This window comes from Ctenocephalides felis, unplaced genomic scaffold (genome assembly GCF_003426905.1).
Source record: "Ctenocephalides felis isolate EL2017-DRISC unplaced genomic scaffold, ASM342690v1 CF-g0.4_SCAFFOLD_01886, whole genome shotgun sequence".
NCBI lineage: Eukaryota > Metazoa > Arthropoda > Insecta > Siphonaptera > Pulicidae > Ctenocephalides > Ctenocephalides felis.
In genome coordinates this window covers 121,507,454-121,532,149 of record NW_020538040.1, presented here as the reverse complement: position 1 = coordinate 121,532,149, position 24,696 = coordinate 121,507,454, and the positions used below count along the sequence as shown (strand labels likewise).

Here is a 24,696-nt window from a genome sequence, read left to right as displayed (position 1 = left end):
TACAGACATCCACATTTCAAATAGTTCCGGTAAACTTATCGGGAAATCTACCAATTAATAAAGGAGACATAAACGTTTTCTTATTTCAGATTTTCACATTTTTAATAGTTACGGTAAACTTATTGGGAAATCTGTTAAAATTATTAAAGGACATAAATGGGGAAGAAAAACCCAAAAGAATAAATACAGTAAACCCTCGCTTTACGCGGCAAGTGCGTACCGTGCAGTATGGGGACCGTGCTATGAAAAACTCGTATTTAACATACAATTCAGGCTAATTCGTAGTGCGTTCTATAGAACCTTACATAGTGCAGTATGGGAACCGTGCTATGAGAGACTCAGAGTTGGTACAAATCGCACCATTTTTATCGTGCTGTATGGAGACCAAAAAATACAACTTGAAGTAGGAGTAATACGGGCGAAATGACATGTATTACATTGACACCTCATTCAAAAATTGGCGCGACGTAGGAGTCAGCTCAAAAGTGTTCCTAGGCAGCTATTATATAATCAGGCATGCCTAAAATATAAAAGTCGATAACAAAACTTACATTAATACCCTTTTGATATCAAGTTACTAGAATCACTCATAGGTTGCACAACGAACTTATGGGCTGTTGACCAAATATCGTGTAATAAGAAGTCCGTGTAGTCGGAAGGATGTCGGATTTTTAACTCCGTGTAGTATGGGAACCGTGTACCCAGAGTGCCGTGTAAAGCGAGGGTCTACTGTATACGGTTATTAAAAACCCAAAAGTATAATTGTAGGATTATTAAAATCCCTCATAATATTAAATTTTGTTAGTAAAGCTAACAAAAATTTAGGCTTATATAAAACCTCAGAGGTCAAGTCTGTAAAGTGCAGTAAATTGCGCAATTATCCTTCTAAATATTGTATTTTTCACAGACAGACGGCATAGGCGTTGCCCCGGTATCTTCAGTATCAATATTCATCATAGGATGTTCGGTCAAATGTATTTGATTGTGTATTTCCTGTTTCGACTCTGAAGAAGCTGCTGTACCTCCAATCATGGGGGCACATGAATTTTAGTTAAACCTTTCAGTAAATTAATCTTAGAGCAATAATTACTTAATTTATGGTATTTTGTTAAATAATTAAAAACTCGGTTGTGTCAAACTTATGTAAAACAAAAGCATTTTCATTATTTAACTCGCATTTTACTAATTTTAATTAATATAGAAAACAATAGAAAACAACAATGAATTTAAAATTGTAAAATAAAATGACGAAGTATCAATAATTAAATTAATTAAACAATAAACATGAAATATTTAATATTTTCAAAGTGATAATTGTTTTTATATATAAGTGTAATTTGACTACTATTTCTTCTGTATCACCTTATTTTTTGATATAGTATGCAATTTATTACGAACTGAATTCAAACACTCAAATTGTATAATTCGGGTGTCTGCTATGTCAATGTATGTAGCAAAAAAAAAAAAGATTAGGCATGCAAAAGAGCAGGTTTTTGACCTATTTGATTTATATTGTATATAGATTGTTTTAAATATGATGCTTCGGAAAATTTATGTGATATAATTAATTTGAGCTTTATATATGATGTAAAATGTGATACAATTAAATTGAATTTTGATTAATTGATCTAATTGCTACATACTTCAACATTAATAATTAACAATAGATTCCTGGGCCCTTTTGATTCATAACTTTTAAAAGACTTGACTATTAGAAATAATACATTTAGAAATAATAAAATATTAGTGGCCATTCAACTTTGGAATCATTGATACAAAATAACTTTTGTATTTTATTTTCATGCGAATTATTGATACAATGCTTACAAGTTCATTTTTTGTTTATGAATGTATAAAACTTTAAATGTAATATAAATTTCTATTTCTATGATTGGTGTTATAACTGTATTGAACGCTTGAAAATTACAGTTAATTAATATCAATATATAAAAATTAAAATTACGAAATAATTTATTGTAAAGTAATTTAATAAATCAAAAGTAAAAATTTAAACTAATGTAATTATAATTGGATATTAATATGTTGAACATGAATAATTGTTACCGTTAGTAATAATTGATTTAGTTACCGTTAATTAAAAATAGAAAAATAATGCAATTTTACTTAAATTTATTTACTGAAAAAAAATAATTTACTTCAATATCAATGCAGCTAAAGTTTATAAACGTTTGGCGTTCAATAAATTTACTGTAACACCATGAAATTAGAATATCATATTGTATCAATAATTCTAACAAATACTTTTCTATTTTTTTTTAATGGGGGTGGTTTGTAATATATTATTGGCATGAACTCAAAATTTTCGCCTTCTATTCTATAACATTCGGTAGTTTGGGCAGTTGATTAAAAATAAATAATACCATTTTTATTAATACTTTTTCTAATTAAAAGTTACATTATTCAGTATATTTATCGAGCGTGTGATCCTATGATGAATATTGATACTGAAGATACCGGGGCAACGCCTATGCCGTCTGTCTCATGGCAAGTAGTAAATTCAAGTAAAACTTTTGAGCGTAGGCGCACATCATCAAACAATTCACTTGAAAATTCAATAAAAGTGTCAAATAGATTTGACATATTAAATTTGACAATTGAAACATCAAATTCTAATACCGTTAATCAAACGGATAAAAACATCACAACGTCTACCACTAAAATACAAAGACCCCCTCCAATATTTGTGTACGGCATTACAGGCTTCCCGGATATGAGAAGTGATTTAAATAAAATCATGGATGAAAATGATTATATATTTAAATCTATGCCGAACGATATAACTAGAATAAACACTAATTTACCCGACCAATACAGAGCAGTTATCAAGTTTTTTAAAATGAAAAATGTAGTATATCACACTTATCAGATAAACCAAGAACGGTCTTATAGAGTTGTAATAAAAAATATACACCATACATATGACACTAATGAAATAAAACATGAATTAGAGAAACTTAATTTTTAAGTAAGGTGTATAATTAATGTGAAACAACACAAAACCAAATTGCCCTTAAACATGTTTTTTGTTGATTTAGAACCTGCAGATAACAATGGCGAAATATGTAAACTAAAAAAATTGCTTAATCATATGATTGTGGTGGAACCGCCACGTTAAAGCAAAGGTGTTATTTAATGTACAAAATGTCAAATGTATGGACACTCTAAAAATTATTGCAACAGACCATTCGTCTGCGTTAAATGCGGTGGACCTCATAATACTTCAGTATGTAAGAAAGAAAGATCTACTCCAGCAACATGTATTTTATGTGGTGGTGCTCATCCGGCAAACTACAAAGGTCGTCATTTCTACAAGGATTATTACAAACAACATAATTACAACTTTCAAGAAGGAAGACGAACCACGGATAGAGATAAAACATCAAAAACAGAAGAAACCAGACGTCCATTAGCTAATTCTTACAGTGACCATAGAAGCTATTCAGAAGTATTAAAGTTACAACGAAATAACGAAAACGAACAGTCACAGGTAACCGTTGCTCTTATCACATTAATTAATGATTTTAAAGACATGTTCAAACAACTAATGGAACAAAACAGATTAGTCATGAGCATGTTATCCAAATTAGCTAAAAATTAATGGCCAAGTTTCTTTGGATTGCTCAATGGAATGCAAATGGTATTCTAAACCAGGCATCGGCAACCTACGGCACGCGTGCCAGGCTTGGCACGCGACGGCGTTCTGCATGGCACTATACAAAATAATCAGGGCAATCGCAAATATATCGAGACGAAGTGATTTTTAAATAAGAAAAAATGTTGAAATATAATTACTTATCTAATGTAGCTCGCTAATGTAATTCAATCTACATTGAAGCACTTAAAGATGAATTTTCCAGATGCAAAGACTTTAAAGCTTATGTGCCTAAATTTTCCTTCCTCATAAAACCAGATTTCATAGATTCATCAATAATACCGTTTGATTTTTCAATTTTTGAGTGGATGAATGTTGATGATTTTGAAATGGAAATTATGGAACTAATATCTTTAGAATTATGGAAAACAAAATTTAAGGAAAAACGAAAAAATCAGGAAGACGACTCCATGAAAAATTAAATTGTTGGATGACATTGTCGGAAATATTTAATTGTTTAAAGAAAATTGCATGCGTTATCCTTTCACCTTTTGGTTCCACATCCCAGACAGCACAAGACATGCCAGGGAATGTCCCACTTGTCCTCACAATCTCCTAATATCGCGATATCCTATGAATATCCTATGAATATGCAACGGGACGTCTCAAAACCAAAGGACTCGAGCAGGTATACGCGCACGGCTTGAGACCTCGAAACGTATATGTTTGTCCCTTTCTCTTTCGTCGCGTCGGTTTTGCGTCCTTTAAGGTTAAGTTAAGCGTCATCAAACAGACGCTTATATGTCGAATTATCATAGTTTTTGAGTAATAATAGTGAAAATTTTATTTGTTCTATATAATTATATGAGCGTGTGTTATAAATAATTAATATTATTTATCAAAATACTCTAAAATTGAGTAATAATAGTGGAAATTTTATGTGTTCTATATAATTATATGTGCGTGTGTGTTATAAATATTGCAGCAACATATTGAAAGGGGGGCAGATATAAACGATGGTAATTAAAGCTTTCTGTGTACTGTTATTTGAAATACTATGTTACTAGTACAAATAGAATTTTTAATTTAATGCTGACATTTCTACCCTGCCAGCTTATCCAGCAGCCATGCCTAATTTTGTATCAAATGCTGTGTTTGAAAGAGAATTAACAAAGAAGAAATGCTCTCCACTATGTTTGTTGGAGGAGCTTCAACTTATGGAGGCTATTCTTCTGAGCAAAGATATCAAAATACAATTGGTAATCAAAAGTTTATATAGATTTATTTTTATTTGTTAACTTTATCATATACTAAACAAACTTTCTCTTTATATTCTGTATTTAGCCATCAGAGTCCAGCTATGAAAATCCATTTTTGATGATGGTTTGGACAAAGAATTTTGCTAGGGACGAGGAAAGGGCAAAAATAAATTTTGTGATCTAGTGCCTTGCGATGTCATCACAGGTAATTTATATATCTTATACTTATGATGTGTTGTAAATTATGAATTAAACTAATATATAATTAATTCCAGGAATTGCTTTGAAAAATTTGCCGCATGAGACATAGTTTACTGTTTCAGAGGCTGCAAAAAGCTGGCTGCGACGTGCCAATAAATATTATACAAGGTATTTTTGTGAGATGTGTACTATATGTTTTTCCTATTTACAAAAACATCATGATTATTGACTGGTTAGTTGTATCAATGTTAGTGCAAAATTTGTGCTGTGTACACATTTTTAGATGTAAAAAACCAAGTTTAATATTCACTCGTAATGACATCAAATTGTGTCGATATATTTGGAATTAGAGATTATTTTATAAATCTCTGTCTATTTTGATTGATGTATCGCTCTTAAAGAACTTACTCATATATATATACATATATATGCATTTATTCATTTGTTTTCTATTTCAGGAGAGAAAATCAACCATGAACTAGGATTGAATGCCGAATTAATTATATTTTTAATATTGTAAAATAAGTTATTTTGAATTAAAGTTGTATATATTAAATTTTGTTATAAAATTATCTCAGGATTTTGTTATTTTGTAATAAAAGTTTACTTTGTGAAATTGTGTTCTTTTATTTTATTTTTAATCCAAATTTATTTTTCATCTAAAAAGTAAAAAACAATTCCATAATTATATCCTATTCATGTCCGGTTTATGTCCGGAATATCCCGCGCGGGATATCCTACAGAACGTCCCATAGGTGGGACATATTAACATGTTTTGGATAAGATTAGGATAAGCGGGATATCCGTAAGGCTATCGCAGGGACAATGAATGTCCGCGCGTGGATATCCTGTGGACGTTTACCAGGATGTCTTGTGTTGTCTGGGATATCAATTTTACACCCATTGTAGTATTTTTACACCCATTGTAGTATTGTTTACAAACATTGTAGTAATTTTACACCCATTGTAGTATTGCTTACAAACATTGTAGTAATTTTACACCCATTGTAGTATTGTTTACAAACATTGTAGTAATTTTACACCCATTGTAGTATTTTTACACCCATTGTAGTAATTTTACACCCATTGTAATATTGTTTACAAACATTGTAGTAATTTTACTCCCATTGTAGTAATTTTACACCCATTGTAGTAATTTTACACCCATTGTAGTAATTTTACACCCATTGTAGTAATTTTACACCCATTGTAGTATTGTTTACAAACATTGTAGTAATTTTACTCCCATTGTAGTATTTTTGCAAACATTGTAGTAATTTTACACCCATTGTAGTAATTTTACACCCATTGTAGTATTGTTTACAAACATTGTAGTGATTTTACTCCCATTGTAGTATTTTTGCAAACATTGTAGTAATTTTACACCCATTGTAATATTTTTACACCCATTGTAGTAATTTTACACCCATTGTAGTAATTTTACACCCATTGTAGTAATTTTACACCCATTGTAGTATTGTTTACAAACATTGTAGTAATTTTACTCCCATTGTAGTATTTTTACAAACATTGTAGTAATTTTACTCCCATTGTAGTATTTTTGCAAACATTGTAGTAATTTTACACCCATTGTAGTATTTTTACACCCATTGTAGTAATTTTACACCCATTGTAGTATTGTTTACAAACATTGTAGTAATTTTACACCCATTGTAGTAATTTTACACCCATTGTAGTATTGTTTACAAACATTGTAGTAATTTTACTCCCATTGTAGTATTTTTGCAAACATTGTAGTAATTTTACACCCATTGTAGTATTTTTACACCCATTGTAGTAATTTTACACCCATTGTAGTATTGTTTACAAACATTGTAGTAATTTTATTCCCATTGTAGTATTTTTGCAAACATTGTAGTAATTTTACACCCATTGTAGTATTTTTACACCCGTTGTAGTATTGTTTACAAACATTGTAGTAATTTTACACCCATTGTAGTATTTTTATAAACATTGTAGTATTTTTACACCCATTGGACTTATGTACATCAAATTATCAGATATTTTATAGAGATTTTAATACTGTGTACATATTTTATGTAATTTTTTTTGGGTTCAGTACCATGATTTTTAATTTCAGTATGGGAAGTTCTAGCAATTTGAATTAAGGCACGATGCCATGCACCCCACTAGTTAATAAAAATGTTTGAAAGATAAATTTGGTTATAATTCTTCTCCCCCAGAACCTGGTTATATATTTCAGAATTCAGGCGGCACCCTGAATCATATTGGTAGAGTGGCTCGGCACACCACAGTTAAAAGCTTGCCGACCCCTGTTCTAAACCATAAAAATGAATTAATAATATTTTTACAACAACATATGATTGATGTAATGCTAATCAGTGAAACGCATTTAACAAATAATCTACATTTCAGGATTCCTTTCTATTCATTCTATAATACTAATCACCCAGACAATACTGCACACGCTGGATCTGGAATATTGATTAAAAACAGTATTTAACACTACACACTAACAAATTTTCAAGAAAATTGCTTACAAGCATCTACAATATGCATTAATACATTTTCTTATGATATCATTGTCTCTTCTGTATATTGTCCTCCACGTCACAGGATGAAAACAGCTGATTATGAAAAATTCTTTGATACATTAGGACACAGATTTGTAGTGGGTGGTGATTTTAACAGCAAAAATACATTATAGGGCTCTAGACTTACCACTCCTAAAGGTAAGCAGTTGGCACAAATGCTGTTAAACAAAAATTATTCATTCTTATCGACTGGGAAACCTACTTATTGGCCTACGGATAGAAACAAACATCCTCACCTTCTAGATTTTTATATAATAAATGGCATTTCTGATTTATACACAAACATAGAAGATAATTCAGATTTATCATCAGATCATACACCTATTATAGCAACAATTAGCACCACAGTAATAAGAGTGAAAAAAATTAATGGTCTTTTCAATAGTAAAACAAACTGGAACTCTTTTAGACAAGAAATCGATTCTAAATTAGACCTTAAAGTCAGATTGAAATCTGAAGCAGATATAGAGAATAACTTAAATTTTTATATAAATACTCTGAAAAAATCTGTACAAAATGCTACTCCACATATAACATACAGCAATACGACGTCTAATATCCCAATAGAAATTAAAATATTAATAAGGAAAAAAAGACGAGCAAGGAAAATATGGCAAAGATCACGTAATCCAAGGGATAAAACTGTATTCAACAATTTATCGAATGAACTAAAACAAAAGTTGAAAGTCATGCGAAACAACAGTGTAGCGAAATACATTACTAATCTTAATAGATACGATTATTCGATATGGAAACCAATAAAATCTTTGAAGAAACCAATCCATTTTAACGCCCCAGTAAAAATGGAATCACCATCATTAGGTGATTAGGCCAAAAGTGACAAAGAAAAGGCAAATTTGTTTGCAATTTATTTAACAGATGTGTTCACTCCAAATAATGACGTTATTGATAACAATGTAAGGAATGCTCTAAAAGCAATTCATGATGATTCTATAATTATAAAAAAAGTAACACCAAAAGAAATAAAAGAGTTTATTAAACTTATAAACAATAAGAAGAGTGAAGGGATAGATAACATGAAAGAAAAGGTCTTGAAAGAATTGTCAAGAAAAGCAATTGTTCTACTGACATATATTTATAATGCAATATTTAGGTTAGGATATTGGCCAAAATGTTTTAAAATTTCAGAGGTTATAATGATTTTAAAACCAGGAAAACCAGCTTCAAATGTCACTTCTTACAGACCAATCAGTTTACTGCCTATTCTATCAAAATTGTTGGGAAAACTATTATTAGTAAGAATAAAAGAGTATTTAAATATAATACCTGATCATCTATTCGGATTTAGATCCCTGCACTCCACAATACAACAATGCCATAGGATAGTAAATAGCATCCAAAGGCAATAGAAAGAAAGGAATATTGTTCAGCAATCTTTGTCGATATCAAACAGGCATTTGATAAAGTATGGCATGAGGGCCTACTCATCAAAGTTTGCCGCACAAGATATTTTTACTATTGAAAAGTTACTTAACAAACAGATTATTCAGAACTAGAGTTGAAACAGAAACATCAGAATTATGTAACATCAAGTCGGGGGTACCACAAGGGAGTGTTTTAGGGCTAGGCCACTATTATATCTCATTTATACGCACGATATTCCAACTGATAGCAATGTCATAATTGGAACTTTTGCCGATGATACGGTTGTCATGGGAACTCATAAAAATGCATCCGTCGCAACGTCAAAAGTTCAACAATATGTCTCCGAATTTGAAAAGTGGCTCAATAAGTGGAAGTTTAAAATCAATGAAACAAAATCTAGCCATATAACCTTCACAACAAGAACCCTGGACTGCCCAAGTGTAAAAATAAACAACAGAAATACCGAAATATGAGAGCGTAAAATACCTAGGGATTCATCTCGATAGAAAGTTAAGCTGGTCAACGCACATCAAAATGAAAAAAAAACAGATGGAGAAGAAGTTCAAAGAGTTGTATTGGCTAATTGGCAGGTGTTCAAATATGAGCTATGAAAACAAACTCCTTTTATATAAAACAATAATTATCCCAATCTGGACATACGGCATTGAGCTATGGGCGTGCGCTAGCAATTCAAATATAAAAAAAAAGAAATTATTTATTGTACAATTGATTTTTTTTTATTTACGAACATATAAGTACTTTATCGCATTCCTGTTTTGAAATATGAATGAAGCCATATCATATTTAATTTTCGGTTTCCAATTCTAAGTCTCGCTTGCACTCAGTGGCGTACCTAGAACTTTTGCCGCCCGGGCCGATCTCCAGATTGTCGCCCTTACAATTATAAGTCAGTCAAACAGTAGTTTTCATAAATTAATACAAATAAACTAGTGGTGCATGGCATCGTGCCTTAAGACAAATTGCTGGAACTTTTCGTACCGAAACATAAATTTTTTAAAAAAGATATAAAAAAATTTGAAATCTGAAAAAAATATATTTTTCAGAATTTTGAAAATTTTGAAAAAAATTAACTTTTTTGAAAAATTAGTTTTTTTATATTTTGAAATTTTTTGAAAACTTGTAACTTTCTTTCAAATCAATCGCGCTGCGTAGCTGTTTCGGAGACGAAATATCGAAGCGCGTAAGCGTCGCGTTGCAGTCTAGACAATGATACGGAACCCATAGTAATGTAAATTACATTTGTTCTTATTATTAAAATCTCTAGAAAATAACATAATTTGACATGAAAATGTCTAATGATCATTTTGGACCGCCAAATGTCATTTTTTACTTTTTCTTATTGAATCTCTGTAAACCTATAGACCTCTCTAAACCTGTAGACCTATCATCCCAAAAACAGTTCTTCGTTTAGTTAATTCAAATAAAATGTTTTTTGAATTATTTAAATCGGACGCTCCGTTCTCTCAAAAACTAAATTACAATTTTTGGCTCTTTTGCCCCATATCTTTGAAACGGCTGGACCTGCTTTTGCCAAAAAGTAATCAGCACGTCTTATCAGTACGAATCGAATGTTTTGTTTAAATCGGTTGAGGCGTGTTTCTACAATCATCGATGGAAGTTTGTATCTAAACACATACACATCCATTTTTTCGAAGGTATGCCAAAATTCAGAAATTTCTGATACGTAAAGATATATATATATATATATATATATATATATATATATATATCTTATATATAAAATTCTTCTGTAACAATGTAAGTTTCATTAATCCTCCTAAACTATAATTCGGATTTTCATGAATCTTCCTGAAGTTTGTTCGGAAAATTTTCTAGAATGTTTTGATTCATAGAAATATAGTTAGATTGTAGAAATAAATAGAAAAAATTACAAAAAACCGCTTATCATTGTTTGACCTTTAAAATATTTAAGGCATGGTTTGACATCAAAAACAAATGACAGTAATTGTTCAGTAATAAATAGTGTAACTATAATTGGTAAGTATTATTGCTGTTGTAATTGCATATGCTTGACAATTAATGATATCATATATATATATATATATATATATATTTCATTCAATACGTCTGTAAAAAATATTTTCTCTACAGATAATAATGGCTGAATCAAAAAAAAAAAAAATGTAGACAATATAATATCGAATATTTGAAATATGGCTTTATTGAATCGCCTGTGAATATTACATTGCCAATGTGTCTGATTTGTCAGAAAACTTTTTCAAATGAAGCTATGAAGCCTTCTAGACTACAAGAACATTTGACTAAAATTCATGGTGATAAAAAAGATAAAAATTTAAGGTATTTTCGTATTCTAAAAGAAAAATTTAGACAACAACCGACAGTGGCAAAACTCCTCTCAACCACAACCTCTCAAGACGGCGATGGCTTGCTTGCTTCATATAATATTTCATTAATGATTGCCAAGTCGGGAAAACCCCATACTATTGGTAAAGAACTTATAATATTGGCCATAAGTGAAGTAATACGTACCGTGTTACACAAGCCAGCATTTGATATAATGAAGAAAATTTCGTTGAGCAATAACACCGTGCAAAGAAGAATTGATGAAATGGCACAAGATGTTGAAGATTCATCATGTGGCTACTTGAAAACATCTCGGTTTTCAATTCAACTTGACGAATCCACATTGCCCGAAAACGAAGCTTTGCTTTTAGCATATGTCCGGTTTATAAGAGAAGAAAAAATGTGTCAAGAATTATTGTTTGCTAAATCTTTGAAAACTGACACGAAGGGAGAAACAATTTTTTGCATTAGATGAGTTTTTTAAAGAAAAAGGAATACCTCTAAGAAATATTTTATCAGTAGCCACAGATGGTAGGCCGCTACAAGTGTTTTTTTTGCATTTTTAAAAAAGGAGGTGCCAAATGCTTTTGCAGTACACTGTGTCATTCATCGCCAACATCTTGTTGCCAAAAATTTGAGTAAACGCCTGCATAATTCGTTGCAATATGTTATTAGAGCTATCAACCTAATAAAAAGCAGAGCTAAGAATGATAGGTTATTTAAACAGCTTTGTACTGATAACGACGAAGAATATAATCGTTTGCTCCTTCATACAGAAGTAAGGTGGCTATCAAAGGGTGCCTGCTTAGATAGATTTTATAAACTTTTTAATTCGGTGCTGGAGTTTTTGAAGGATAATAATGAGGATTTGCGATCCAAACTAATACACTACAAAAGTGACATCGCTTACTTGACAGATTTATTTAAAAAATTCAATGAATGCAATATTCAACTTCAAGGGGATGAAATAAACTTAATAAAAACAAAATCTATTATTTCTGCATTCATTACAAAACTGTTTATATACAAGCAAAATTTTGGACGAGGAGAATTAAGTCAGTTTCCAAACCTATCAGAAGCAGAAAAAAAAGATAGCGATATACAGTCTTACTGTGAGCACTTGAATGCACTTCATTCTGATTTTTCTAAGCTATTCGAAGATATCATGGAAATGAACATACCTGATTGGATTTTCGATCCCTTTACAAGTGCAATTACAGAAGATTCTCCAGAGCTACAAGAAGAATTGACGGAGATAATGACAAATTATGAACTGAAATTTAAATTCAAGAGTGGTAACCAACAATTCTGGCTGCAAAAAGAGATCCCGACGGCTTACCCACAAGTTTGGTCTGTCATTGAAAAATTTCTTATTGCATTTCCATCATCATACTTAGTGGAACGTGGATTCAGCGCTGCAACTAATTTATTAACAAATACAAGAAACCGATTACAAATAGTAGATCGTGGAGATTTAAGATTACTTCTGACAAAGATAGAACCGCAAATTGCTAAATTGGTAGCAGTACACCAGATTCATCCCTCACATTAAAATTGTAATGATTGTATGTTTATTCTGAATATAGTTTTATAATTTTAAACTTTGATGTTATTTTACAACCTTCTTTTGAAAGAGTAAAATATTAATTTTGATAATGTCCATTATTTTAATAAATAAATCAGCAAAACCTTTCCGTCATCAGTGATGTGCCAATCGCAATTGCATTTTATTACAAATATACCCGTAATATATCTGAAAAATTTGATGGTGCAATTTTTTTCTGAATGTTTTATGATTTATTAAAATAGCGTGCTCTATCAAAATTGGTTTCTTTTTCATCAATTTATCTATTATATTTTTATATACCTTATTAATTGCTAGTGAAATAAATAAAAAAAATAGGGGGGCGCTGAGTAATTTTTTTTCTGGAAAGGGGGCGGTAGGTGAAATAAGTTTGGGAATCACTGACTTATAGGCTAAGGCAATTAAAATAATATAAGATGCAAATAATATAACATGCGTCTGAAAGTCTGCGCATGCGACTGACGCGCACGTCGAATCGTGTTCTCAACGTACGCGTGGTTCGTGGTTTGCTTTTGCTTGCAATAATTTTGTTTGCGCACTTTGCGAACCGATTCGCCGTACGAATTCGTGCAAAGGAGACGAGCCATAAGTGATTGCGCTCAAAAATATTCAATTTGCAGTCGCTTTGCCTTACTATAATAAGTCACAATACAAAAAAAACTATTTAGAAGTTTCATTGTGTCAAAAATTAATACGGTTGGCATTTTGTACGGAATATTCACTCAATGGAGCGCTTTGGGCCTGAACTTTTTTTTACTGTTTTCCAATTCGTTTGGAATTTTAGAATTAGGCTCATCTTACTCTCAAGTTAAAAAGTGAAAACAATTTAGACTCCTTTGCACTACCCGGAGGGATGCCATTTCTTTTCAGTGGTGTAATAACGTTGGGTGTGGATAAAAGAACTAATTATAAGAGAAAAATGTTTAATAATGTTTTTCAAAAAAGCAAATACTTTTCAAGTTACTGGCTACTGAAAATTTGTTTCTTTTTTGCGTTTTTCATCGTTTTTTGCTAATATCATCAAAAATATACATTTTAACAAAAATTATGTAATGTACAAAATTTTATCAATAAAAATCCTAATAAATCGTTATTTTACAGTGTTCTAGGAACAATATTAAGTTAATTATGAAAATGGGTTTTTATAGTTCTCCAAATAAGCTTTAAAAGAAGTACTTCTGCGTGTAAAATGAGTGAGCTATCATGCAATTAAAAGACGCATACAATTTTTTTTTTTTTTCATTTAAATCAAATAGTTTATGAGTGCCATTTCCACCAAAATTAAAAATAATCGTTTTCCATCTAGAATTAACTTGGTTTGAGAGATCTTGATGGATTCTAGAAAATACCATTACATTAGTACAAACGATTTACAAAAAACTCATGATTTCATAAAAAAATCCATTAAAAAAAAACAATTTCTCATTATAATATCTCTGAAAGAATACGTATAAAAGTATATATATGAAAATTCAAGGTATTTTTCAGACTAATTATTACTTTTTATTATTTTTTTGTTACACAAATATTGATAGAGTTCTAATTGTTTAAAGAGTGCGCGGCTGTCCAACCGGAGTGTCTTTCGATTTACTACAATAATTTTGTTGATAGTAGGTTGAATAGAGCACATGTGAACAAAATTTGACAAATTAATTCACTTCAAATATGAACTTAAGTAATAATGTATATTGAATTATTAGTGTGAAAAATTCCATTTTGGATATTAAAATACTAAAAGCCAGTTAAAATATGATACAAAATTATAAAAATTGTAGGCAACATTATTGAAGCAATTATTTTGGGTAGAAAAATCCAAGGTGATATTGTACCTTGACCGCATGCTATATATTAATTCTTTCTGAATTTGTTATACTTTTTAAAAGATTTCAATTTTCAACACGTGTATCTATGCTATGACAATAAATACATGGTGATAAATTTGGAAAATCAATGTTTTAGCCGTGAGTAAACAAAAAATCATTCATTTAAATATCCACATCTACAGGTATGTCTAAAAATATTGTATAACCCTTAAACTCAATAAAATAAATTGAGCTATTGGAAATAAATTTGTTCTATAAATCGCAGTGTATAATTTTTAATATATAATTTTATTGAACATATTTTAATATTTGTTAAAGGGATAATTAAAGTGTTAACTGTGGGAATTGAGAATAATCATTTTATTTGAAACAGTACTACATTTAACATCACTCATATATTGGTGTAAATAGTAACTCGAAAAACAATAATGATTATTTTTAACTGAACGGTATAAATATTAGTATAGGATATTAAAAAAACGTAGAGGTGGGTACAGGCAACGTCTGTTGGGTCATCTAGTATATATATATATATATATATAAATTTTTACTTTCAATTTTTTGCGATTACTATATATAACTCACCCTACGGAAAGTTAATAAATTATTAAGTCATTTAATCAATGTTAATTAATACACAAGTAATTTTTTTATACATATTTATATGCGTTCGTTAACATATTTATATAATGCCCTAAGGCAGACCGCCTTCCGTCAGCCCTGATTTAAAAAAAACATTGCTGATTTAAAAAAATATTGATATAGCACTTCAAAGTAATCATATAAACTTTTCAAAATAAATGACATTTATAAACTGGTATAAAAAAAATAGGAAAAATCGCCGAACAAAATCGTAAAGATGCTTATACAAATTCAACGAATTTTAATGAATACAATAAAATAAAATTATTATCCTGTTCTTAAATTAGAATTCAAAAGGGTCTGGGCGTGTTTCCATACAGAATTGGCCCCATATTTAAATAATTTTGATGGCATTTTATAGATAATTTTGGTTTTTAATAAATATTTCCATACTTATATACATAATTTGTCGAGACGCGCGATAACGACGAGCCTTATGCTTGCTCGTCGCTCTTGCAAAGCGACTTCATATGGGTGTTCTTGTATCGGCAGCGCGCGTACTAGCTTAAGTTTTTCCAACTTTTTTCCCAAAGTTCCACTTAGATTTAAATGAATTTTTGAATAACAGAAGAAAAATGTACAGGCTTTCGAATGATGCTAATATAAAAGTAGTCAAAAAAGCCGCACTGGTAGAAAATGGAAAATGAAAAATCATTTTCACCTTTTCACGCACTAACAAATAATTTTTTCACATTATTTGTTATGAACAACATAGACAAGGTCAGTATAAATAGAATGACGTTAACAGTATTTCGATATCTCTCATATTTCCGAAAAAAGTGAGTTTGAAAAAATGGGCCACTTTCACATGTTTTCACTGATATCTCGGCCAAATGATGAGCTACGGATTTAAAATTTGGTATTTCGAATTTTCTCGAAAATACCTATAAAATGGCATCAAAATTATTTAAATACCAGGGTGGGGCCAATTCTGTATGGAAACACGCCCATACCCTTTACACCAGTGTTTCCCAACGTGGGGCGCTCGCCCCACAGAGGGGCAATTTGTAATTTCAGGGGAGCAATTGAAAAATTTTGGTGATTTTAATGTAATGTAGTATAGTATCGGTAAAACATTTAACAAAAAAAATGCTTCTTAGATTTAGAATAATAAGATGTTAGAATTTTCTGCCGGGATTACTTGACTTTTTAAAAGGATTAACTTGAATTTGAATTTTTCTCATCACCTTATAATAAAATTACAACTTAATTATAATCTAAAAATGATATATGCAATAAACTTTATATAAAACTAACAAAAACATTATGAAGGACAATGTTGCGGAATGCAACAATTCTTTCGATTCCAGTAGCCCTTCATAATTATATTAAACTTCTATATTCCAATTTACAAAAATTACCAAAAAAATTAGGTAAATCAAGTTTCTGATTGCTTGGCATAAGTGCTTTAAGGTCAGTGACAAGACTCGACTTGAAATATGCACAAGAAATGTAATATTTAATACTAAAGTTAATTGCGAAGCTTTATGTGAAGAGTTTTATGCATGGCTTTAAAAGCGGAAAAATCATAAATATGACGTGAGTTTTTTACTAACTGTCAGTGACTAGGGCCAAAGATGGAATTAATTTAAAACAAACTAATTTTTATTGTATCCTTAAATAGTACAAGGTTGACACTAAGTACGGCTTTTACTCTTAGATTGCTTCAAATGATTCTTTAGGCTTGTTGAGATTGAAGTAGTATTGTATGTGAGAAATTTAGCTGTCGATTAGTAGATAATACTTTATTGATCGGTTATGTAAAGCGTTGAAAGATGGAATATCAAAACAAACATTTTAGTCATATTTTGCATTTTTATTTCTGCAAAAGGGTAAAACGGTGCTCCCAAAGAATAGGTGCTGTCTATGGTGTCGAAGCCCTTAAAAGTAGCTATGTTAAAATTGGTTTTGAAAATGTCGTTCTGGTGATTATACACTCAATGCTGCTCTGATTGTCCAGTTAAAGTTTTGGACGACCTAATTAAAGCAATAATCGTTTCGGCTAATAGAAACAATTTAGCAATGTTTAAAAGTTATTGGAGATTGGTTGAAATTCTTCTCTACATCCACCAAATAATCCTGATCACAAACCATCAGATTTAAAACCCTTGAATTTAAAAAAAATCATGACTGTGCCTAATTCAGTTTTGGTTAATAAAAACTAGAAGTTTTATAAACATGGGATAATGATGCTTCTTGGAAAATAACGAAAGGTTATCGATCGAAATGGTATACAGAACAAAGTTATTTAATTTCACGCAAAAATTGTCTTTGATTTTATAACAAAATTCGCACTTACTTAGTTGCCAATGATAACTACCAATTTATAGAAAAATATGCGAACTTACTTAGCTGTCAACTAGCTAAGTAGATTCGTTAAGAAATGGCTTTATAAAGAAACTGAAACCAAATACCTAAATGTAATCATATGTACAAAAAGTTTAGTAAGTTAGAACCTAATATAAAATCTTTATTTTGGCTTAAGTATTGCATTAAATAAATTTTGAAAAAAAAACAGTAATAAAATTAGTTTGAAACTTCCGTTTGTTGGCTTATTCCGAAATTTTACTTATGATAGCGATTTCATCTTAAAAGTTATCATTCACATTTTTTCAGGAACAAAAAATGTATGGGGGGCCCAAAAAAGGTTGGAAATCAACTGCTTTACACTAATATACATTTATATACACCGAGGAATAAAATTCGAAATCATATAGTTAATATTGATTTATATAAATCAAATATTAACAATCATAATAATCATTTATAATTCAAGAAAGAAAACTAGCGGTGTATGGCATTGTATAACTTAAGGCAAATTGCTGAAACTTCCCGTACAGTAATGATATATTTGAGGAATTTAAATGTTTTCAAATAGATAATTATAAATACTGTAACTTATATAAGTTTACAGAAAAGTAAATAAACAAAACTCAATCAATCAAATTTAAAATGAAGGACGTTGTCTAATATTCATAAGAAATATATAAACTGAATTACAAAGTAATAATTATTTATTTCAAGTATATAGTGAGCATTTGAACTTTAGGCAAAATTCAAATTAAAATCCACGTAGAAAGTTTTTTGAATCATTCAAATCGGATGCTTAATTCTCTCAAAAACAGATATTTTTTGCACATTTTGCTCGGTAATCGGTAAAACTAATCATCATTTCTCCTCATCATTACAAATTGATTTTTTTGGATCATTCAAATCGGATATTCCATTCTCTCAAAAACTCGATTTCTATTATATTTGCCAAAAAACTAATCAGCACATCTCGAGCACAAAACAAACACACTTCCATTTTTTCTGAGGTATGCCAAAATGTTCAGAAGCCTTCAAAACGTGAAGAAATGCAAAAATTTTCATTTTCGATTTTCGGCCCATTACTATAACATACCCTACGGAAGTTAATAAATCTAAAATGAATAAGTTGCTTTTTACAACTATGTATAAGTAAACTAAAAAATGCCCCGGGTGGCACTTATTTTGGGGGCACAAATAAGTTTGTGTCTAGTGCTGTAGTTGGAGAAGCTCGATTCCAAGTAAAAAAGTTCTGAATTGTTTTTGATGAAAGATAATGTTGCCAGCTAAAAAATACATAAGACAATATTATGTTTTTGAAAAATGCTTCTGTAGGATGCATTACTGGACAGGGAAAAAAATATGCGTAGACACAAAAGTACAAAATTACACAGTGATGTATAAAGAAGGAAGAGTTTTAAAAAAGAAAATAAATTGGGATTAAATATCCACAATGCACCCAAATAAAAAGAACTAGATTATATGGTATTTTTTTATTTGTTTAAATTGAAATTATTACAATTAAGATAATATGAGTTTGGATAAGATTACTTACAAAATCCATTCACATTTTAGCCAAACCAATGAGAACCCATACATTCTCTTGTCCAAGGTTCTTGGCATACCCAACACCAATCAAAGTTACATCCAGCTCGGGTACAAACCATATGCATACATCCACCTAAGTTAAATAAACAACACTAAATATATATATCATATAATATTAAAAAAAGGTCAAAATTTGGTCAGCTTTACCACTAAATTCAAGTGATTGATAAATTATCGGTATCTTTAACCACTTAAATTACAATGACGAGCATAGCCCGCGTACCATGGCTAGGCCAAAAGTAAATATACTGTCCGCGAACGATAATCGGGTCAAAAGCAAATAATACGCATCACGGTCATGGCCTGCAACGGTAATCGCAAGTATCACAAAATACTTAATTATACGAAACACCAATTTTTTTTATTTATTTTTTGTTATGAACTGTACACTGTGTGGAAAAATTGTTCACAAACACTGCGACAGATTGTACAACATTGGCCCAACATTTTCTAATCTAAATCGTGAGATATGGGATTATTTGCCTCGCATCATCTTTAAAGCATCAGTAAATTTTTCTCATTGAATAAGTTAAGAAAAGTTTAAGCAGTCATTTATAAATAGAAAATATATAAAGAAACTGTAAAAACAACTTCCTAACTATAAACTATAAAAAATGCACTGCAATTCATAACAGAACTCAACAACAGAAATTAAAAAAATATAATCTAATTTATTATATTTGCAAAATTTTATGCTTTATAGATACCATCTCTTTCAGTTGGAGTTCTGCATTTTGGGCATGGTTTTGTAGATACTTTTATAGTAACCTTTGTTGCCTCATCCCAACGGGCAACTTGAGCTCTATTCGGATCCACAGTATATTCACAAGAACTCATCAAAGGTTGCAGTGAACTTGTATCTGGTAAACATTCCCCTATATGGTAGCCTTGCAAACATGATCGACAAAACACAAACTGAAATTTATATAATTATATAATATACAAAGATTGTTATCTATTTCTTATATATAATAAAAATAGAGCTCAGTATTATGTTAGGTATGCTAAAAGTCTAAAATGGCTGAACAGATTTGGTCTTGAAATATTCATGCTAATCCACAGGTTGTTCAAAGGTGAAAAATTACTTCAAATCGCATCCGCATAGAAACTTTACATTCTTTATTTAAATTTTTTTATAAATGCGTAATTAAAAAATTTAAATTTATAAATAAAATTAAATTAAATTTAAATAAATAAATATATATATGCTTACAGAAATATAAAAAAATTCAAAATATAAATGTACAAATATAGTGCTTTACTAAATGTTTCATATAGAATTGTTCAATATACAAAATTTGTTATAAGACGCGCGTTGCGAGCACTCGAACAGTGGCTCTGTTCGCCTTTGCAATTGAGAGACGACCTACGCGGGTGTTCTATGAGCGCAAGCGTGTACTTGCTCAGGTTATTTCATCTTTTGAATGTGTTCTAGCACATGGACACGGCCTCTCTAACAATGCTAATTAAAAATTTGTCCAAACAACCGCACTACCCGAAAATTTGAAACAAAAAATTGTTTTCACTTTTTTATAAACTAACAAATGATTATGCAACATTATTTATTATTAATGATATAGTCCACACCGATGTGAATAAAATAGCATTATTTGTGTCAATATCTTCAACAGTTGTGACAAAAAGTGACTTTGAAATAAAGGGGCCACCCGAATTTTTTTGAAAAAAACTGTAAAATGACATCAAAATCTTTCAAATACCAAAACACGAACAGACCCTTTGGAATCAATTGAAGGGGACGCTGCCGAATAACTTATTTCGAGTTATAACACTCTACAATTTAAATAAGAAAGTTGGCTGATAATAAAATTACTACTTTGAAACAGACACCTGCAAAAACGTCAATAATGTCCATGCACAAAATTACAAGTTCTCTAGAATAAAATATTTTGAAAACTGATTATAAATAGAATACATTCTATTGAATGTATCAACAGTTCCAGTATTAGAACGAGTTTAGCAGAAAAAAGATTCCTTGTGTATATATTTATAAGTCTTGAAAAATGTCCTACTTTGAACGAATTTCTTCCAAACGATATGTCAAACCTATAAATTATAGATACAGTCAGGCATCGTTCATGTTTCATTAAATTTGTCAACAAATTAAAAAATATAAAAGCTAGAAACCATTTGATAATGCAATGTAAAATATAATTCACTAATGATTAATTTTGAAGAATAAACTGGCAAAATTTGCTATGATTTTATCGAAGAATGGATAGTTAGTATGTAAAAAGGTCTGGGGTTAAGAAGGTCCATCACCGATATCTCAAAAACCAGTAAAGTTAAGCGTTGTTCAACAATGATATTTGAAAGTAAAGGGAAAAAGATGTACTACCAGCCATCACCTTGTTTTATACGACTTTGCTATCAGGAGATAAACGAGAGATAAATAATACATGACAAAAGTATGTAAAAGCACTGTGGTTTAGTTTATGAGGCCTTAAGATAATTTTTAACCATACGTTATTTAATTATTTTATAAAGTGTAAAGGTAATTTTAAGTGAGATTCAAGTTTTTTCATATAACCACTTTAAAAACTTACACCTGGGTGGGTTAAAAAGGACCAACTGAACATTAACCCTGGCTGATGAAATACCAGATCAAGTTTATTTACAGTGTTATCTGTGTAAAAAATGCGCCAATGGAACTTATATTTTGCATTAGTTCAATAATGTAATTATTTTGTAAAATACCTTTGAAAATAAAATATGATATTGAACCTGTTTACCACCTGACCGCCCCAAGTTACCATGCCTATAACGTAAAAAGAAATAGATTTTTTGAATATTTGGAAAACAGCAAAAAATACATGTCTATAATGATGAAGTAGCTGGCAGTTTTACTGAACATAGTGAGATAATTGTTCGTTATATATGTGTTATTTGTTGTGATATAATAGATTTGGTTTTTACAATATAATTTATATTCGCTAAAAGTAAATTGGACCTTTGTGCCCAGCCCTGCCCTAAATATATAATTTTTACTAAATGAACTTTAATTCATGGCATGTTACTTAAAACTTCTCAGAACTTGAAACGTAATCAGTATGCGATTAATTGGAGTTTGTAATGACTATATAAGTCAAAAGACCAAAAATGTCTTGGATTGGATTATAGCATGCTTTCCGTAGTTGGTAAAACTTCCAGTTTAATTGTATTAACAAAATATGGTCAAATAAATGCTGTTAATATAAATTATATAATATTAAGCAAGTAGACTATGGAGTTTTCCTGCTTTTATATTACCTCATTGTCTACAGCATTCAAACAACACATCCTTACACACTTAAAATCATTATTTTTTTTAATTCTCTAAAAATTGTTTAGAAATACCTTACTTAGTAAAACAACGTTTGCTGGGTCAGCTAGTATATTATATAGGAATTGAAGTTGTTGCTTAACAACTAATACATTTTTTTAAAATTTGTTGGCAAATAATCACCATATACTTTTATTATAGCAATTTATTAAGAATGTTATTACTATAAGATATTTTTTTAGTATAGTTGAGTTTATAATAACAAATGAAGGAATCGAGACATTTGGTCATATGCTCATATGCATTGCGATAAGTTTCAAAGTTCCTATGAACATATTGAGTTCGTTCGTGTAAAAATGTTCAGTCGATAACAAAACAGTTAGAAAAACATTTAAATAACTGAACTCACAACCGTAGTTCATGTAATTATTTTTGAAAAAATTCAATTTAAATTTGATAGACAGAACAATAATGAAACTATTTCAAAAAACTTACACCACAGCCATTAAGACATTGAACTTTTCTACAATCAGGATCCATTAAAATCCCCATCCCGCATCCTGGCTGAGGACACAGAACACCACCAGATTGTAAAACAAATTCTTCGGTAGCAAATCTTTGGTACCTATCATACTAAAAGATACTTTTTGATTATTAAACATATACACAAAATGTTCCAGACCTTGACGTCAAGCAGAAACAAGTGATAGTATTGCGACCATAACCATCCTGTAAAAATTTAGAATAAAAATATCATATCGTTTATAAATTATTAGCGTTTTTTAAAGCTTTGGTAAAATTCTGCCCTTTTCGGTTATTGTGGTTAACTTTTATTAATCTTGTTCATTTAATTAAACTTTAGAACCGAAAATGTGATAATCATTTCTAAGACCACAGTAAAAAAAAATGCAATTGCCCCAAGTTTTCAAGACATAATAGTTTTGTTAAATTAAATTGAATTTTTTTATAAAGCGGTCGACTTTGAGCGGCTCTCTTTTAAAAAAAAAAAAAGTACTAAAGTGTGTGGGCAAATTCCATCAAACGTTTGCGCATTCAATCAGGATTGCAAAATGGTAAAATACTTGATAATTTTATTGCTGAAAATTTTCGAGTAAAAAAATTAAAACCGAGTACATTTATTCACAGTTGTATAATTGCTTGTCGTACGCGCAACCGTTAACGTGCGAAAGAGAAATAATGCTTTTTTCTAGCTTTTTTCAGGACTGCTAAAGTCACAACTAGCAGCTTGTTTTGGCTTTACGTCAAGTTCTGTGCCACCCAGTATGTATTTATATATGAGCAATTCAGTGCACACAGTGACTAACTCCAAAAACTCTGGAACATATGAACTACAGAATGGAGTTAATCAACATGTCTTCTGAAAAAAATGACTTATTATCCAGTGGTAAATTCATAGTGCTGATTTTTGTTATTCCGGAAAGTTACTATAATCACAAAAAGTTATGATTATACCAAGTACTTTTGCACTAACATCTCAGTTTTTTCTATATATATATATATATATATATATATATATATATATATATATATATATATAGAATAGAATAGAATAGAATAGAACTTTATTAAAATTCAATAGTTACAATTTAAGTCATTTACAATACATAATTATTCTAAAAATTCATTTATAAAATAATAGGGATTATTTAGTAAATAATTTTTAACAATATTTTTAAAGGAGAATCTTGTTTTGCATCTCCATCCATCAGGTAGCTTATTATAGATCTTGGCTCCCAATGTAGTTCTTAGCGATGATTTAAGTTTGATTTTTGGACATATCACTGCATTTTTATTCCGCGTATTGTGGTCGTGGACATCACTTCTCAATAAATGATTAGTTTTATCCGCATGCACCGCAATAGCTTGTTGCCAAATATAAATGTTTGTGACAGTCAAAATTTTGTGTTTTATGAATAGCGGCCTGCAAGGCTCCCGAGGTGAGACTCCTTCTATTGCTCTAACCGCCTTCTTTTGTAGATCCGTAACTTTAGAAGTGTGTGCACTATGTCCCCAAGCTAATATTCCGTATGAAAGTACAGAATGGAACAT

The 24,696-nt window shown here is 30.2% G+C and overlaps 1 protein-coding gene, 1 long non-coding RNA gene and 1 pseudogene across 2 annotated transcripts in view; 2 read left to right on the top strand and 1 right to left on the bottom strand.

Moving 5' to 3' along the window:
• Window positions 1–4,572: 4,572 nt before the first annotated feature.
• LOC113378412 lies at window positions 4,573–5,579 on the top strand. The gene is made up of 5 exons (XR_003367179.1): window positions 4,573–4,632; window positions 4,727–4,872; window positions 4,958–5,077; window positions 5,148–5,241; window positions 5,532–5,579. It is a non-coding gene; the product is annotated as an uncharacterized LOC113378412 (long non-coding RNA).
• Window positions 5,580–11,196: 5,617 nt separating this feature from the next.
• LOC113376543 lies at window positions 11,197–12,933 on the top strand (annotated as a pseudogene).
• Window positions 12,934–19,309: 6,376 nt separating this feature from the next.
• The window catches only part of LOC113376637 (E3 ubiquitin-protein ligase parkin), a 51,015-nt gene continuing 45,628 nt past the window's right edge, over window positions 19,310–24,696 (bottom strand). The window contains exons 6-8 of the mRNA XM_026616633.1: window positions 23,122–23,259; window positions 20,054–20,261; window positions 19,310–19,419 (exon numbers count right to left, since the gene is read on the bottom strand). Coding sequence (XP_026472418.1) covers window positions 19,310–19,419; window positions 20,054–20,261; window positions 23,122–23,259 — 456 coding nt within the window. The remainder of the gene's footprint in view (window positions 19,420–20,053; window positions 20,262–23,121; window positions 23,260–24,696) is intronic.